This window comes from Electrona antarctica (assembly GCF_951216825.1).
Source record: "Electrona antarctica genome assembly, chromosome: 2".
NCBI classification, from domain to species: Eukaryota; Metazoa; Chordata; class Actinopteri; order Myctophiformes; family Myctophidae; genus Electrona; species Electrona antarctica.
Window position 1 is genome coordinate 10,256,550 of NC_136807.1, and position 19,829 is coordinate 10,276,378.

Below are 19,829 nucleotides of genomic sequence, written 5' to 3' on the forward strand. Positions count from 1 at the left end.
CCAAGGCCCCATTTGAAAAGTGACACCAAGAAGAACAACTTACAACTTGAAATCACAGTGAGCTCATTGGCACCCTTGTTAAGATGAAGTCCATGTGAGCCAGAGGTTGTGAGTTCAAATCCAGCTTAGTTCCTCCTACTTTCACTCTGCAGCATGTTTTGGAGAATAACATCCAGAAGAACACAAGAAAGAGATGGAAAGCTGAGGAGACCCTCAGAGAGCATGGTGGCACTCTGTGATAAGCTGCTGTCTATATGTGAGCCACAGGTTGTGGGTTCAAGTTCAGCCCACAGCCTCGGACGGCATATTATAGCATGCTGTTTTTCATCATTTTTGAGGATTTGAAAAAAAGACGAAAATCACTGCGAGACCATGGGCTATAACCCATGGCCTGGGACGGTATACTATAGCACGCCGGTTTTCATCATTTTTGAGGATTTGAAAAAAAGACGAAAACCACTGCGAAACGGCATACTATAGCATGGCGTTTTTCATCATTTTTGAGGATTTGAAAAAAAGGCGAAAATCACTCCGAGACCATGGGCTATATTATAGCCCATGGTCTCGGACGGCATACTATAGCATGCCGTTTTTCATCATTTTTGAGGATTTGAAAAAAAGCCGAAAATCACTCCGAGACCATGGGCTATAGCCCATGGCCTCAGACGGCATACTATAGCATGGCGTTTTTCATCATTTTTGAGGATTTGAAAAAAAGACGAAAATCACTCCGAGACCATGGGCTAGAGCTCATGGCCTCGGACGACATACTATAGCATGCCGTTTTTCATCATTTTTGAGGATTTCAAAAAAAGACGAAAATAACTCAAAACAATTCAAAGTAATAACTTCCAGCACGTGTCTCCACAGTAAGCTGAATTATAAAAAGTGTGAATGGAGTTTCTAGGTGAAAGTGATTTTTTTTACGTGCCAATGGTCTGTCATTGAGCCCCATTATAAATTCCTCAAATTTGAAAGCACTATATTTCTAAAACTATGAAACATTTCAGATTCCTTTTCAGGCAAACATGTCCACCGTAAGATGAACATTTTAAAGTTTGAATGGGGTTTCTAGGTTTAAGTATGTAGGACTAGTAGCATGCCAAAGTTTGTGCTACTGCCATTGAGAATGCATTGGGCGTTTAAGTTAAGAAAACTCTTTATTAAATCAAAATATAGCAAAAAAAGAAAAAGAAAGAAACAAGGGAACAAAATTGAGAAGGTAATTTAACATATTCGAAAGGGAATGAGAAGAAGTCAAACTTATAAACTCCCAGAAGACACTACAGTTCACCGCCACCAGCAAGTTCTCGGTGGCTCCGCCAGACATTAACCAGTTGGTCCACTAGGGACTGGGAGAAGCTGCACTAACCATATGCATATGCTTGTATGCAGTGGATCAGTGGTAGAGTGGCTGGATGTTCCCAGTTCGAAGTGTCCTTGAGGCTTGGGTCTGCAGTCTGAACCCCAAATTCCCCCTGATGACGTGCAGGTTTGAGGTTGGTGCCTTGCATGATTTCCTGACTTTCCTCCACCATCGGTGTATGAATGTGTGGGTGAATGTAATGCAGAATCAGTTGGCCCACTGGGGACTAGACATGCAGCTACTTTTTTACATTAATACCAAGCTCATGGAAGCAATGCCATTGGACATCTGATCCTGGTGTCAATCAACTAGTCAACCTTTAGCAGGTATGAGATGGGGGGTGGGAAGGAAGACAGTCTGACAGAAACAGGTGAAATTGAAAACGGATGTTTATAAATTAAACAACCTGGTAAATGTTTTCAGTAACCACTCACCAAATGAAGAGCCAGGGATTAATATCCTTGTGTATCAGCATGTTTGTGTGTTTGGAGCTGGTTTTCACTCAGTATTTCTACCAAAACCAGCTGACATTAATAACAACAAGATGGACATGTGGCTAGAGGGGAAGAGAGTGACATTTCAACAAGTTTCTGAGTGAGTGTAATGACATCATGGACAGTCACATTTAGTTAAAGTAAAGAACCTTTAACCTTAGAATGCTGTCATATGATATTGCATACATTTCACAGACACAGGAGGGCATAGCAGTGATCTATGGCTGTGTACTGTATATGGAATAAATGGAATGTATGCAATATACATATCACAGCCATTCTAGGACTAGTCTAGGACATTTAATAGTGTTGTGGTGTTATTTTGGGCGGGAACCCCTTTTGGTGTTAGCATTATATTATGCTTTAGCTATTGAAAAATAGCAGATCTACAAGCTCATAGCGCGCCACCGAGTGGCGCGCTACGAGCTTGTAGGTCTGCTATTTTTGAAAAATCGAAGAACGACTGACGTAGAAACATAGCTTTTTCAGAAAACTGTCAGGATGTAGAAGACATTTTCAGAATCTGATCTCAGGTCAAAATGGGTTAAGACCTGTTGCAGTAGAGGTGCAAAGACAGACCACTCATCTTTCGGGAAACATTGCAGCAGCTGCTGTCTAAAGTTCTCAAATGAAATGTGGAAATAGCTGATCTAAGCTACGCGTTGTGAGCTTGTAGATTGGATATTTCCACTCCACTATATATATATTATTGCCATCAGTCATTGTCAGTCATTTCTTTGTACTGTAAGTTATTTGCCCTATGCCATTTTTGTTTACAAACCCTAAAAGCAGAAAACAGAAATGTAATGTATACATTCCTTCCAATGTTATAGTAAAAAAGACAATTTAATTGTTTATCTTTTTTTTTTCAACAATGTATTTATTTTCCTTTTTTACACACAAATGACAATACAAATATACAAAAAAACAACAACAAAGAACAGTATAGACAATTACTGATATAAAGAAAGCAAAACAACAATAACCAAAAAACAAAACAACAGCACTACTCCTCTTCAGCTCCATCCATTAAATGTGACAAATTATTGTTCTTTATGTATCTTATAAAACGGCCCCACACCTCCTGAAACATTTCTTGTTTGTCCTTAAGAATGTATGCAATCTTTTCCAAAGGTAAACATAAAGTCAATTCCCTGAACCACTGTGTAATACTTGGTTTGTCTGGCCTCTTCCAGGTCAATGCTATCACTCTCTTAGCTTGTAAAATACATATATCTATAAACATTTGTTCATTACGCTTTATCTTGTGTCCCTCTGGATATAGACCGAGCAGGAAGAACTTTGGTTCTGGTACAATATTTATTGACAAAATCTTCTGTATTTCCTGCCCTTAATTGTTTATCTTAATTATTTGTATGACAATAGACGCCTTGAAGGACTATTTTTCAACCTGTCTTCATATAATTTGTCCTCACTAATGTTAAATACCATCATTCTTTTCCTACTTGGTCTGTGTCTCATAGGAGGGCTGCGGGCAGTTCAGAAACCCATCCACCAGTGACATCATCGTCAGATTTTTTAAAAACAACTTTGTACGTTTTCAAAAGTTCTGTGAATTGAATAAAAGTGCCCAAAAATTGGCATCAAAATGTTTTCAGATTTAAATATTCTGAAAATAGGGCTAAAGTGGTTAATGTATGTTTTGTAATCTTCAAAGTAACTAGTAAGTTTTCAAATAATTGTAGTGACAATATTGCCTCTGAGATGTAGTGGAGTAGAAGTAAAAGTAAAAAAAAGTAAAAAAAAGTATTGAAAATTGAAAATACTTCAGTAAAAGAAAAAATACAAATTGCAGTGACTCAGTATTTGAGTATGCTACATTTCACCACATCATTACCATGACCATTTTCCAAAATATACCACATTATCTGAGGTAGTGAAACAAGAAACAAGCCTAGCCAGCCAAACAATTTCATTTATTTATTTATGACAATTGTGTAGCTACATGGTAAGAATCAGAATACAAATGTAATAAATAAGTACAAAATCATACATATATATTTTATGTTATTTATTTGTGTTGGTCTTTCACTGACGTTCTGTAGGAGCCATGCAGGACAGAGCCAGCAATGTGATGTTGAAAACTTCTGTCTCATCCCCCTTCAGAGTGAGCGGTGCACATACCTGGGTCACCTCATTGGGCTGAAAAGCACACACACACGCACGCACACACACACACACACACACACACACACACACACACACACACACACACACACACACACACACACACACACACACACACACACACACACACACACACACACACACACACACACACACACACACACACACACACACACACACACACACACACACACACACTTTGTACATTGTATGCAAAAACATTGGCCATGCCCTAAATCACATACTAACTATATAATACACACAGTATGCTATTTTCCTACTATTTAGAATCTACCAAGCAGTGCACTCTCACTTCAGACATACTATGGAGGTTCGAAAAGTATCTAATCCAAAATTATACCTTATGGCCACAACGGGGCGACCATGTGACAGTGATGGTGCGTCTTTGGCCGGGCTCCACTGTGCCTCTGCTGGGCTCCACGGAGAAGCCTTGCTGCTGTAAGTTCAGCAAGTTGTCCCAAAGAAACTCTCCATTCTACGGACAGACATACAGACATAGCCATCCACTAAAGTAGACTTCTGACATGCGTGTGATAACTGAAAGAAATGTTGCATGCCGGCGTTATTGAGTTGGAAACAAGTTTTTTTTATGAGCTTTGTACGAATGGTTTCAGCACGATATGAATACCGGAGAACTCGTCAGTTTAACAAGTCGCCACAGCGAAAATTCTTCATCAATGTCTTCATCGTTATGCTAACATTCTGTCTTCATCGGTGTAGTATGTCAAACCCACAGATGGTATAGTTCATTTCCAAAGTGATCAAATTATTTGGTGCAAGTAAATGGTCAGCTAGATGATGATAAAAAGGTGAGTATGTGAATACCAATGATAAGTAAGGCCTACCATTTCAGGAATTGTTTACTAATGAATTACATTGTTTCGGTACTTTGGTGTTTAAACTTTTAGCATTCCTACTTTCTCTAATGTTAACTCTAAACAACTATCCTCTCTCTCTCTCAATTCAATGCAATTTAAATTAAGGTGAAGTAAAACTAAAATGCACTAAATCGCGGCGTGTTGGTAAACTGGCGAGTTCTCTGGATACCCCCGATATAGTTAGTTCTGCCTGGTTATTTTAGCCAAATGTCTACTGAAAATAACCGGACTGTTTTGTGTCTGTTGATCCCTTACTTACTGTACCTTTTTACCAGGATGTGTGGAGCGGATGCAGCCCACCTCCAGTTCTCTGACAGCGGGTCTCATGGACCCCTCACCGTAGATCGCCCTCAGAGTCAGGAGCACAGGTACGACGGGCTTCTCTGACCTCTCCGAGTCTAGCACGCCACACAAGCACAGAGGAGAAAGATGCAGTTACTGCCACGACACGTCTGGTTTAAGTAAACAAAGCGGCAGTGGCTCAGGGGTAGAGTGGCCGGCAGGGAACCGTGAGGTTGCGAGTTCGATCCCGGGCTCCCCCAGAGTTAGTGTCGATGTGTCCTTGAGCAAGATGCTGAACCCCTAATTGCTCCCGATGTGCAGGTTGGTGCCTTGCATGGTTTCCTCCAGCATCGATGGGTGAATGTGATGCACAATCTATGTAAAGCGATTTCGATAAAAGCGCTATATAAATGCAGCATTTACAAAGCGGCTCGAATGCATCAGTGTTATTACTTGGATGTCCTTTGTGTCGCATACTGAAAAATGCCGTCTACAAGCGCACAACGTGCCATTGTATTTAGCTGGATATACCATTGAATTTTCAAAGGATATCAAAGCTATATGCATAAAAATGAAAGATTTGCCCAGATAGAGAAGTAGGTTTAGGATATGGTACTAGCTTCTTCTGTAATATAACAATATTGGATGAATGAATCGTGATGTTAATATTATATTATTTATTAGATATTCTGTTTCCCACATTCTTCAGATCTGATTTCCAGCATCTCCACGATGAATAATGTATTATTTTTAACACTTGTCCCACCGTTACATCATTAAAGTGAGTAATCTGAGCATGGACTATGAATGATTAAGACACAAATAAAAGAGAGATAATGTGCTTGTGCAGACCATCTAGCAAGCAAGAGAAATAAAGACAGAGAAGGGCAAAAAGGTTAGGAGTTTCCAGCTGCGACTACCTGTGAATTCAGTCCTCCTGTCTCCTATGAGGGGCAGCAGAGATTCAATGTTCACTTCCAGCGGGTCTCCTCCACACACATACATGGTGTGGGAGCAAGCAGCACCCTTCAGATCCATCACACACGCTGTACTCTGTTGAATGACAATGGCTGAGGGTTAGGGTAAGTCTGGCTCTGTGTATATGGGCACACAAACACAACGCATTGTAGACATGCATTCTCTAAACCCATTTAGACCTGAGGACGATTCTACTAATGTCTTCTAAATCACGATTTTTCAAAAATAGCAGACCTACAAGCTTGTAGCGCGGCACTCAGTGCCGCACTATGAGCTTGTAGATCTGCTATTTTTCAATAGCTAAAGTATAACATAATGCTTAAAGAGGGAGTGCCACATTTTTTGTATTTTTCCAGTTTTTCATGTGTCTATGAGGTGACAGTACTTCATTAGACACCCTGGAATTGTTTTTATGTGCAATGGTGTATTAACTTTATATTTAGGGTTTCTTCCTGGAGGCTGAACCCTTGACAGTCAAACGGGCCAATGAAATAAACAGTAATATAGTGACATCACACTATCAGCCCCTCCCCCTTTATCATACAACTACAGCTGTGGGTGCGGCTTCAGTTCAGGACTTCAGGTGGATCACCACCCATCACCACCCACCAGGCATACTTAATGAACTGGTGGTTCCCACATAAAAACAACATTTTAACAAATACTGTACACTTTTTTGAAAACATTATACCTCCTTATATAACAACAAGACCTGATGATCATGTTTTAGGGTGGAAAAAATCACGGCAAAGGTTGTTTTTTTTGCCTATTTGCATGCCCAAAATAGTGAAAGTGCTCAGTGTATGTGTTCTAGTGACCTTGTTGCTGAGCTCCACGGTGAGTCTGTCAGAGTAGTGGATGGATGGGTGATCAGGCTGGAAGGTGACCACGATGTCCTGGCTCTGTCCTGGAGCTATGGAGCCTTTCATGGGACTCGCACTGAACACACTGAGCCCACTGTAGTTCTGGGTTCCTGGTACCGGTCAACATGGAACAAACCTTGTGACATTGATCGGCCATTAATATGCTCATCATATTTCACATCAAGCTATTCATATAGCTTATTGTTTTTGAGTGGTGTAAACCACTCCTACAACTGGCTTTGTTAGTTTACGTGTCTGTCTGTCTGTTCGTACCAAAAAATTAGCATGGTTGCTATGGTCACCCAGTTCACACGGGTGTGATTTCATTACGTCAGACATTACGTCAGACCACAGCTGATCATTCTATATAAGACCTTACACCACTCAGTTCACACGGGTGTGATTTCTTTTTTTATACATGTGTTGTTGTTTGTATGTCTGGCCTCCTGGGGATGGGTGGAAGGGAGGTGTGGGAGAAAATATAAAAATCACACCCGTGTGAAGTGAGGGGCACTCTTATCATCATACATCATCACATACTATGCTCAGCCAATCAAATCATCACAAGCGTCTTCACTTTTCTGCCCTCACTTTTATCTTCAATATGTACTGTACTTTTCTCAGCCAATCAAATCATCGCTATGGGGTGATCAGCCAATCAAACCCAGAAAGCTGGGCATAGGAGGGGCTAGCGCCCCTCAAACATAAAGGGTTGTTTTATCTTTGTAAATTTCATATAATTGATGCCTCATCCATACAGGTTGATGCATTTATTTGTGGTGAAAAGTCTGAATAAAACAATTCTGTTGCTTTATCGCTCATGTAATATTTGCATTCTGTGTGGATGTATTCTTAAAAAGAAAAAGAAAAAAGAAACAATATTTTTGGGGAATTAGACACCAAAAACAGCCAATCTATAAGCTCACAACGAGCTGTACTGGAACATTGTGTGCTTGTATAGTCGACCGTCTACCAGTATTTATGGTGTGCGACACGGTATGCAACTCAGGCTAAATTGTCCTTGTTGAGGTCAGGCCTTACCCACAGTGGTCCGTGTGTGTGGGTAACTGCTGAGCAAGCAGTCGGCTCCACTCTGAGGCCTGGGCACAGCCATGCTGGCCAGCAGTACTCTGAAACCCACCGCCACACACGAGCTGTTCTGCAACTGGACGAGAAAGAGAGACCAGGATGAATATTGGATACCTGCCACTAAGGTTCGAGTCATATTAAGGCCCCATTTACACTGGCAGCCAAATCTAGCCTGAATCAGATCTGTGCCACATCCAGATTGAAATCCGATTTGTTTAAATAAGTCTAAATGCAGACAGGTCACATACAAGTCACATGGGATTTTTTCCAATGTGACTTGAGCCACATTCAGAGGTGGTGTCTAAAGTTTTCATGCATTCAAGCAGATCTACAAGCTATGATCTTGATGTTTATTTGCTATCCTAACTAGTTTGATTCGATCACTTATTATTATTATTTTCTTGGCACTCTATTTACTCGTCCACTTACCCTGTTCTTGGTCGACTAGGGTTCATGCCATTTACTCTGATCTTGCACTTTCTAAGTCGCTCTGGACAAGAGCATCTGCTAAATGCATAAATGCCAAATTGAAGCAAATTTCACAAAGTTGTGAAACTGTTGTGTCTGTACGTGTGTTGTGAGGGCTTTACACTAGCTTAGTTCCAGCTAGGTCTCAGGCAAGTACATGTACATGTGCGTGAAAGTAATTTCACTGTATAAAGCCAGCCTAATTATAAGTAGTCCATAATTAGTGAATTAACATTTACTTATTCTGTTGTGTAATGTTACTCTAATAGATGCATTGTCAGGCTACTGGCCTACTTTTGAGAAATAGTTAGTAGTTTGTAGATTTTGATTATTATTACAAAAAATACATTACCCACTTCAGCCCATTGTACATTTCCGGCCATTTGAAAATAGCAGATCTACAAGCTCACAATGCGTCGCGATGCAATGCATCGTGAGCTTGTAGATCTGTTTGTTTTACAAAAGATTAGAAAATATCAAAATGGGACATGCTGCATAATGAGTACTTTTATATTTAGTACTTTAAGTACATTTTGATGCCAATACTTTTGTACTTTTACTCAAGTACATTTTGAATTCCGGACATTTACTTGTAACAGAGTCTTTCTATATTATAGCATTTAGACATTTACTTAAGTAAAAACATTTGAGTACTTTTTCCACCACCGACCTTGAGGACACGCGAGGCGCTCTCCTGCTCCAGCACGTAACCCAGGTCGAGGAGGTCTCCGGCGGGCGAGCAGGCGACGTTAGACTGCACCCCCTCCCCACACAGCGTCACAGCCAGCGTCGTCCTCCTGGGACAGTGGACGTGTATGTCCAGAGTCTCACGGTACTGGGAGGGAGGAGCAGGGGTCATCACCATGTTGGCTTGTGGTGGACATTTTTTGTCAACATTACATTTTTGCCACGGACATATCAAATGAGTGCACAATAATGTTAGAAACACATGAATAGATAGCCCTGAATGACCAAACCAAATGAACCCTTACGCGTCCGGTTCCATTTGAACACTCAGTTAAGGGGGTCTTTACAAATAAAACATTTGAGAACCACTAGTACTAGACTACTGTGCCAGTGTGCCATAGTAAATAATTGTACATATTCTGAAGAAAACCTGGAGACTTGACATTCAGTATTAAAGTGGGTGTTATTATGACCAAATAAGGACATTCATTATGTGATAGTGTAAAACAAAATAAAAAAATGTGTTTTTTATTTTTATTTGGTTTTTATTCAGTTTCCCCCAGTGAAAAAAAGGTAGTCGACGAACATTTTTCGTCATCGTTTTAGTCAACAAAATTAACACGACTATTACGGGGGTCGAATTGGTGATCTAATTACCAGACTGTGCCTCAACCCACTCATCAAACAGGCCATTATTGTGTGTTTTGTGTTGTGCATATAATGAATGAATGAATGAATGTCATCATTACATCTCACCTTCTTGTCTTGGTCAGGACTGAAGGCCAATAAAAGGTTATGAACCTCTCCAGGTCCAAAGCATCTAAGAGCGTTGAGCAACGAGAATGGACCACTGAGGTCCAGCACTGATGACCTCAGCTGGGCAAAGGTCGGAGGTCAAGGAAAAGCATACATAGATAGATGAAAGCTAAATCATTACAACCAATTCTGTAACCAGTGGTGGAAAAAGTACTCAATTGTTTTACGTAAGTAAAAGTATCGATACTGCCATGTAGAACTACTCTGTTACTCTGTTACGGAATGTAAAAGGTACTTGAGTAAAAGTACAAAAGTATTGGCGTTGAAGTACTGCAGAATGCCCTATTTCAACTTTTCAAATGTATACAAATCTTTTGAAAATGGCAGATCTACCAGCTCACAATGCGTCACCACGCGACACATTGTGAGCTTGTAGATCTGCTAGTGGCATGGCATTATTACTTTCCTTTGTATTGTTCAAAAATTGTTCAACATTTGAAAAACTAGGGATGCCAGGGTTTACGTGGTTTATACCAAACGATTTTGATCTAATATGGTGCTACGGTACGAGCAATGACAGTGAAAGTATAAGAAACCATGTGAATGAATTCAGACCCTGTTTTTTTCTTTAGTACTTTTACAAGTCAGTAATAGCTACTTCAGTGACCTGAAAAAAAGGATACATCCAAACATTCCTTGGAAATATTCTTCACTGTAAACTGTTTGATCACTTTCTGTCCTAAGAAAAGAAATGTATTAAAAAAAAAGATATATACAAAGAGTACAAACAGACAGTGTGCTCTGAGTCTGAACACAGTAACACATGTCATATGATGAACCTATGGGCTAAAAGAAAGACTTCAAAATGACTGACCCACTGCTACTTGATGGAAGTTTACAGTGGACTGTCCATTATTTGATATCACCACCAGATGGGGCTGTAGGGCAGCACAACGCAGCTCCAGGTACAGTGTATTCAGTGGACTGAAGCAACAACACAAAGACATGAAGGATGATGTCAAACAATGAAACCATCAATTTGTGATTGAGTACACCTGTGTCTTGTCATAACAGTGCACTTGCATAATCACTGTCCTTAGTTAGTTCAGTGTGTATAATATGTGAGCATATTCCAGTTTTCAGCGTCAGTGTTCTCTGTGTTAGCTTTCCACAAGATTGCTTGTTATTTATTCCATGTCTCTGTTTATAGAGTTATCACATGTGTGAAATGCATCTAGGTTATTTCAAAGCTGGGCAACTGGCGGCCCGGGGGCCACATGCGGCCTCCACCTTCACTTAATGTGGCCCACAGGTTAATATCGGTATACTGATATATTGATTTCAGTTGTTCCAATTCCAAACATTCAACCTAACTAAATACATATGAAATTAAATTTAAAAAAATATGATAAAAATATCAAAAGAAATTTTGGATTTTAATTAAAAAATAACTCATATATAAGCTCAAATTTTGTTGCGATGCAACACATTTTGAGCTTGTAGATAAGCTAATACTAGAATGATTTACAAAAAAGTTAAATATGGAGATAAGAGGTTGTTTCTGCCCAACAGCAACAATATGCAATGTGGCCCCTCTGGAATGAGTTTGGAAATATAGTGGCCCTTAGTCTCCATCATCAAAGTTGCCCACCCCTGGTCTATTTCATGCCTAAAATGCATAAATCCTTTACAAACAGTCTCTGCCATGCAGAGACAAGCATTAACTGTACTTCTCCTGCTCATACTGTGAGCAACACACCTGGGGTACAGCTTTGATCTGTTCGGAACACTGAGCTCTCACTGGAACACAACTCACTTACTTATACAAGTTGGCACTCATACCTCGGCTCGGTCATAGTCAGTTCATTGAATTTGAAGATTGTTCACACTACAGACATTCTCTCGCAGCTGCTGGTGTGAAATCACCGTTAAAACACATTGTTTGACTACAAACATATTTCAGAGTAGGAAAGTAGGAAAAAAGCCGATCTACAAGCTCATAACGCGTCACGAAGCGTCGTGTTGTGAGCTTGTAGATCTGCTATTTTCACTAGTTTGTTTCTCTTTTGGGTCACAGGCTAAAAAGTTTGGGAACCACTGTTTCAGAGGGTGACTCGTGACTGTAAATGGTAAATTGACATAGTGCCAAGGCGCTTTACACACCAAACCATGGAAGGCACCAACCAGCACATCAGGAGCAATTAGGGGTTCAGTGTCTTGCTCAAGGACACTTTGACACTAACTCTGGGGGACGCCAGGTTCGAACTGGCAACCTTGCGGTTACCATCCAGCCACTCTACCCCTGAGCCACCGCCGCCGACTGTGAATGTGATGTTACGAGGGAATAGAGCACAGGAGAGGAGGTGTGGAAAGGAAAGCTGACGAGATAATATACCACCTCCATGTTGGCTCAGCCTGCGGGTGGTCGGCGGCCGGAGGGTCTGCCACGAAGCAGGGTACAGTGTGACTGCTGTAGCACGATGCAAACGATTGAAGCGCAGAGGCCCGGCCCAGTTCGTACTCCTCTGACCTATAGAAATGGAGCCGGGGTTAACACAACGAAACAAATCAACACAGATCTACACACAGTAAGAGCCTCGGTGTCATTACGGGTTCATTTGTTTACATTGTGTACACATAAGCATGCCTGATGAAGGTCTGAACGACCCGAAATGTTGCTCAATAAATCTAATGCTGTAAGTGAAGAGGATCCTTCTTTTTCTGCTTTCTTCTTCTTTTTTCTTCTAAGTTTACACAAAAACGTACACGCACACGCACGCACATGTGCTTTGCACGACACTGTCATATAACACAAGGTATAAAATATGGTATTCAATATTCATTTCTGGAAATATATAATGAAACATGGAGATGCAAGGTTTTTGCCCAACAGGGATGATATACAGCATGTGTGTGTGTGTGTGTGTGTTTGTGTGTGTGTGTGTGTGTGTGTGTGTGTGTGTTAAATATTACATGCAAAGTAGCTGTACTTGGCGATGCCCAGGAGAGAATGCTATGCATTGCATAATCAGTCCAAATCCAAAGAAAAGAAATCCAAAGAAAATATTGATGAATTCACGTTAGCATCGGGAGCAAAGTGCGCGATGGCTCATATCTCGCCACCATGCATTAACTTTTACCATGTAACTAATTGACTTCAGAGTACTTCTACTTCTCAACACAGAAACGCTTTTAGGGAGGCTGAGGAAAGCAATATTGCTCTAAGATAACAGTACATGATACTAAAGTGCACTCATGTAAATGCTTTTGGATATTTTGAATATTTCACTTAAATGCGTTTGGATATTTTGAATATTTCACTTAAAAACAAGAATTGATTAAATCAATGAATTACCAGCTGCATTTTTATTATGTGCGGGGGTCCGCTATACCTGCCTCTGTAGTTTCAGTAGTTTAGGTAGGAACCAGCATTCTCTAAGGCGGAACTATTGTGTTCTGAGTCGTTCGTTTCTGCCCAGACATATTTGCGGTGCGCAGATACATCAGCCAATGAGAAAACCAGCTGGACTAGAGGACTAGCTTGAGCATCGATGATAGACTCAGCTTGCTCATGCTCTGATGAAGGCTCATAGCCGAAACGCGTAAGCGTTCCTTTTTGGTGTGTGTCAAGAAAATGAAAATGTGAGTACTTGTCCGCCATTTATTTAATTTTCGGATGTGCTACCTTTTTGGAATTTTTTAATTCCTATTTTTTGATGTATACTGGATTTGGGTTTAGCACTCCACTGAAAACCATTGCTGATGCGCAACCTCTTTTTCTCATTTACTCAGCTTGCTATTGCATAGCAGCTGGTAAAAAAAACCTGGTCATTTTATCATGTGCTTTTCTATTGCTTATCGCTTTTCTATCGCCTATCGCTTTTCTATCGCCTATCGCTTTTCTATCGCCTATCGCTTTTCTATCGCTTATCGCTTTTCTATCGCTTATCGCTTTTCTATCGCCTATCGCGTTTCTATCGCTTATCGCTTTTCTATCACTTATCGCTTTTCTATCGCTTATCTATCGCTTATCGCTTTTCTATCGCTTATCGATTTTCTATCGCTTTTCTATCGCTTATCGCTTTTCTATCGCTTTTCTATCGCTTATCGCTTTTCTATCGCTTTTCTATCGCTTATCGCTTTTCTATCGCTTTTCTATCGCTTATCGCTTTTCTATCGCTTATCTATCGCTTTTCTATCGCTTATCGCTTTTCTATCGTTTTTCTATCGCCTATCGCTTTTCTATCGCCTATCGCTTTTCTATCACTTTTCGATCGCTTATCGCTTTTCTATCGCTTATCGCTTTTCTATCGCTTTTCTATCGCTTATCGCTTTTCTGTCGCTTAACGCTTTTCTATCGCTTATCTATCGCTTTTCTATCGCTTATCGCTTTTCTATCGTTTTTCTATCGCTTATCGCTTTTCTATCGCTTATCGCTTTTCTATCGCCTATCGCTTATCGCTTTTCTATCGCTTATCTATCGCTTTTCTATCGCTTATCGCTTTTCTATCGCTTTTCTATCGCTTATCGCTTTTCTATCGCTTATGGCTTTTCTATCGCTTATGGCTTTTCTATCGCTTATCGCTTTTCTATCGCTTATCGCTTTTCTATCGCTTTTCTATCGCTTTTCTATCGCTTATCGCATTTCTATCGCTTATCGCTTTTCTATCGCTTATCGCTTTTCTATCGCTTTTCTATCGCTTATCGCTTTTCTATCGCTTATTGCTTTTCTATCGCTTATCGCTTTTCTATCGCTTTTCTATCGTCTATCGCTTTTCTATCGTCTATCGCTTTTCTATCGCTTATCGCTTTTCTATCGCTTATCGCTTTTCTATCGCTTATCGCTTTTCTATCGCTTTTGTATCGCTTATCGCTTTTCTATCGCTTATCGCTTTTCTATCGCTTATCGCTTTTCTATCGCTTATCGCTTTTCTATCGCTTATCGCTTTTCTATCGTCTATCGCTTTTCTATCACTTGTCGCTTTTCTATCGCTTTTGTATCGCCTATCGCTTTTCTATCGCCTATCGCTTTTCTATCGCCTATCGCTTTTCTATTGCCTATCGCTTTTCTATCGCATATCGCTTTTCTATCGCTTTTCTATCGCTTATCGCTTTTCGATTCAGTATTTAGATATTTGATATTAATTTTGCTGCCCCGCCCCCTTCCTATACAAACCCATTGTAACTTCAAACTCCATTTTAACCATGTTAGATTCATCGAAAAGGGGTGGAGAATCCAGTGCTGATATTCCTGAGGCCACGCCCAGCAGAAATGAAATGTACTGTACTGTACACCTCCCTGGCCTCTGTGTGTGTGTGTGTGTGTGTGTGTGTGTGTGTGTGTGTGTGTGTGTGTGTGTGTGTGTCGCTGCTCAACAGTGCCATCCAATGGTATTAGCTGTCCATGCTCGGACACAGGGACAGACATATACATACATATAGACACACAAAGCTGCATAAAGGAGTGGCTAGCAGCCTAGCACCACTCAAATTGTTTTTTTTGTTGCTAAGGAAACAGCATCTTACCCAGGCTCTATTTCAGCAGGAGTGGGGAATTTGAAAGGCGTGTCAGTCTTGGGGCTGCCGATTGAAGCCTTGCTGTTCTTTGGGTTCATAGCCTGTTTGGGTTGTGGTCGTGACACCTTTCCTTTGCTGGCTTCCCCTACGAGTTCTTGTTTAATCTGACAACACACAAACAAACTGTAATATCATCATATTCACTACAAATAATGACAGTTGAATGTCAGCTGACAATCAGTTCTCTTTCGTCGAGCAACAAGGTTCTACGAGGAGGAATAAATGAATTAGGGTTAACCACATTAACCCTGGTGTCCCTATTTTCTCTCTCTTTTATTAAAAATCACACCCGTGTGAACTGAGTCAACAGCTGTGGTCTGGCGTAATGTCAGTGACCATAGTAACCATGCTCATTATTTTTTAAATCACACCTGTGTGAACTGAGTGACCATAGTAACCATGCTCATTTTTTTGGTACGAACACGGGTACACGGGTACAAAGCCAGTTGTTGGAGTGGTTTGAACCACTCAAAAATGAATTAAATTAATAGATGAATTAATTAATGGAGAAAATATCAGATCTACATACAATGTAAGTAGCCTACAGGCCTTAATCAGTTTTAGTCATAGTCGTTTGAATAATTTTCAATTAGTTTTAGTCACATTTTACTTTAGTCACCTGGAATGTTTTAGTGTTAGTCTAGTTTTAAATATCGTAAGAGTTTAGTCGACTAAATCTACAGTTGATTTAGTCGACTAAAATGTATTTTGGCGGCACCTTGATGGCGTCGTAATGGCCATCAAGTTGCCGCGTTGCGACGCATTGTCAGGTGAGCTTGTAGATCGGCTATTTTCTGAGCACAAGCAAGCACAAAATGACTTTGATTTTAGTCTAGTTTTTATTTGTTGACGTCATCAACAAGTTTAGTTTATATTAGGTTTTTATTCAGTTTTCCTCAGTGAAAAAAGGTAGTCGACGAACATAGTTTTAGTTGACGAAATCAACACTAGTAGGAATACGGATAAAATAAAGTTTCACCGGTAAAGAGAGGATCATACTTCTGAGGCAGAACATAGACAGGACAGACCAGATTGTGTACGTGTGCTGCTGGGCTTTGGCCATAACGTATTGTTGTACTGCCCCCATACATACCTCTTGTTCAGCGGCTACTCCTGACTCGGCGCAGGTCATCTCCAACTCGTGCTGCTGGAGCGACTGGCAAAGGAGACGCGCCGCCTCGTCTCTGATCTGGCTCTCTGACAGGGTGGGACTAAATGTCACCTGGACCAGACATCTCTGCACAGGGAGTAGGGACAAAAGACCAGACATCTCTGCACAGGGAGTAGGGACACAAAGCTCTGTTAAATGGACCAGACATCTCTGCACAGGGAGTAGGGACAAAAAGACCAGACATCTCTGCACAGGGAGTAGGGACAAAAATATCTGCTAAATGGACCAGACATCTCTGCACAGGGAGTAGGGACAAAAAGACCAGACATCTCTGCACAGGGAGTAGGGACACAAAGCTCTGCTAAATGGACCAGACATCTCTGCACAGGGAGTAGGGACAAAAAGCTCTGCTAAATGGACCAGACATCTCTGCACAGGGAGTAGGGACACAAAGCTCTGCTAAATGGACCAGACATCTCTGCACAGGGAGTAGGGACAAAAAGCTCTGCTAAATGGACCAGACATCTCTGCACAGGGAGTAGGGACAAAAAGACCAGACATCTCTGCACAGGGAGTAGGGACACAAAGCTCTGCTAAATGGACCAGACATCTCTGCACAGGGAGTAGGGACAAAAAGCTCTGCTAAATGGACCAGACATCTCTGCACAGGGAGTAGGGACAAAAAGACCAGACATCTCTGCACAGGGAGTAGGGACACAAAGCTCTGCTAAATGGACCAGACATCTCTGCACAGGGAGTAGGGACAAAAAGCTCTGCTAAATGGACCAGACATCTCTGCACAGGGAGTAGGGACAAAAAGACCAGACATCTCTGCACAGGGAGTAGGGACAAAAAGCTCTGCTAAATGGACCAGACATCTCTGCACAGGGAGTAGGGACAAAAAGACCAGACATCTCTGCACAGGGAGTAGGGACACAAAGCTCTGCTAAATGGACCAGACATCTCTGCACAGGGAGTAGGGACAAAAAGACCAGACATCTCTGCACAGGGAGTAGGGACAAAAAGCTCTGCTAAATCTCTGGATCACAAAATATATTCAGAGAACAGGACACTATAACAATATATGACCAACCATTATAACCTGATATTGACAGTAACAAATAAAATAAAAATCACACCCGTGTGAAGTGAGGGGAGCTCTTATCATCGTACATCATCATCGCTGACGTCTTACTGACAGTTGAGAGTTGAAAGCCTCCTATTACATATCAATGTTTGCGTTTACACTATGACGTAAAATTGTCCATTCATTGTCAATGGGAATTTAATGTTTGTGGACACCCCCCTAAAAGCTGGACATAGGAGGAGCTAACGCCCCTCAAAAAAACATATATTGTGAAAACAGCCGATGTGCAAGCAACGGCCTGAGATTTAGATTTGCCCATTTCTGTGCCTTGGGCACAAAAAGTAAATTAATACAGCTGATTCGAAGGTACCCATCAGTAGACACATATGGTTCACTTTTATCACCACACTACTACGCTGCTGCTCTCAGATCAGCTGCTGTGCAACGAATGGTTTTATTACTGGCTAAGCTTAACATGGACAGTAATGATAGATTAATGATAGATTATTACATTTAAATTAAAGCTATAATCCAACTGCATGTCACGTTAGAATAATGTCATAATCAGTGTATGTATTGTGTGATTATTAATACAGATTAATATCAATTTAATTATTTTCAGATTTGTGATCATGTTAATAACTAATGAACACCCCCAAAATATGACACCGATATTGAAACTCTTTTTTTCTGGTCTGATGTGAAGATGTCGTCAACACAAAATAAAGGAAACATAACTCCATGTAAACTCCATGTAATCCATGTAAATGCAGATTACACACATTTTAATGGAACCATCAATGATTACCACATAGTATCAATGGTATATAAATTTATTATGCATATTAAAATGGCAACACGGCTGCATTATTGGTATAATGAGACTAGACTGTGCAGTGTCACACTAGGGAGGGAAGTACAGTCACGAAGCAGAGATGATTCATGTCTTCCTCGTTTCAAAGTAGATGATTTATGTATTCTTTGTTTAGTTGACAATGTCAACGTTCAAAGTAATATATCATATCTCTCTGCTGTCTGGAAGAAAACAGGACATGAAAAAACATCCAGCTCAAGTGGAGTTGGGAGGTTTTTGTGCTTTTTAATACATTTCATTGGTTCAATGTTTTTTTAGCACTGATTAATGAAAAAATAAATAATAATAATTAAGATGGCTAAACGGGTGGAGTTAGCTGGTTTGGCAGATAGTTTGAGGATCCAATGGAGTTTTCAGCAAAGCACTTTTTAATCATTTCCATTGGTTCAATATGTTTTTAACCAACACACAGACTGATTGATGCTTTGTTTTAAAGTAACATGTTACCATGTTATTCACACTTAACTGACACAACAACCCTAATAGCTTATTGAGTAAATGAAGTTATTAATTCATAACCTATTTTCATTACTGAAATTAATTGGTTAGCAACTTTGTTGGCAGGGTACATATTGGAAATGTCTTCTCTGCAATGGACCCTTAAGGATCCAGTATATTGCAGTGTGGGAAAAACCTTGCCCCATTTACAGTAGGCCTTCTACAGGGATCAGTCATAAGGACAGCTGTTCCAGTATACTGTACCTCTCCTGGCAGCACGTGTCCGGAAGAAGGAGAGATGGCGATCGGAGAACCCTCGGGCAGGGAGAAGGCGAACAACCTGGTTCCTACGGTGGCGAAGGCCTCTCCGTCTCCCCGAGGAGGCAGCGTCCGGCCCAAGTCGCCGCGTCCAGTGTTGGAGTTGATGACGTAGAGGACAGCAGTGGAGCGGTCGCCCAGCGCCGTGGCTCTGAACTCAACCAGCGAATGGGACAGTGTCAGCGGTGGATTCAAGCCCGTTCCTCTGCACGATATCGGGAAATCCCTGGTGACACAACAATAACAACAATAAGGAACGGTTAGATTCGCAGGTGACATCGTCATTCTATTGAGTATAAATTAAAGGGCCATGGAAGCCTCAGCGGATTTTGTAGTTTGTTTTCCGGTTCAGCTGGGCTGCAGACCTTACAATTTACAATTTAGGCATTTAGCA

The 19,829-nt window shown here is 40.8% G+C and overlaps 1 protein-coding gene across 1 annotated transcript in view; it reads right to left on the bottom strand.

The window, feature by feature from the left end:
- Window positions 1-3,890: 3,890 nt before the first annotated feature.
- The window catches only part of cfap74 (cilia and flagella associated protein 74), a 77,226-nt gene continuing 61,287 nt past the window's right edge, over window positions 3,891-19,829 (bottom strand). The window contains exons 26-39 of the mRNA XM_079524302.1: window positions 19,382-19,661; window positions 16,701-16,844; window positions 15,557-15,711; window positions 12,429-12,560; window positions 10,905-11,014; window positions 10,714-10,769; window positions 10,031-10,150; window positions 9,258-9,422; window positions 8,072-8,195; window positions 6,986-7,140; window positions 6,110-6,242; window positions 5,172-5,305; window positions 4,370-4,504; window positions 3,891-4,023 (exon numbers count right to left, since the gene is read on the bottom strand). Of these exons, the coding sequence (XP_079380428.1) occupies window positions 3,910-4,023; window positions 4,370-4,504; window positions 5,172-5,305; window positions 6,110-6,242; window positions 6,986-7,140; window positions 8,072-8,195; window positions 9,258-9,422; window positions 10,031-10,150; window positions 10,714-10,769; window positions 10,905-11,014; window positions 12,429-12,560; window positions 15,557-15,711; window positions 16,701-16,844; window positions 19,382-19,661 (1,957 nt within the window). The 3' untranslated portion in view covers window positions 3,891-3,909. The remainder of the gene's footprint in view (window positions 4,024-4,369; window positions 4,505-5,171; window positions 5,306-6,109; window positions 6,243-6,985; window positions 7,141-8,071; window positions 8,196-9,257; window positions 9,423-10,030; window positions 10,151-10,713; window positions 10,770-10,904; window positions 11,015-12,428; window positions 12,561-15,556; window positions 15,712-16,700; window positions 16,845-19,381; window positions 19,662-19,829) is intronic.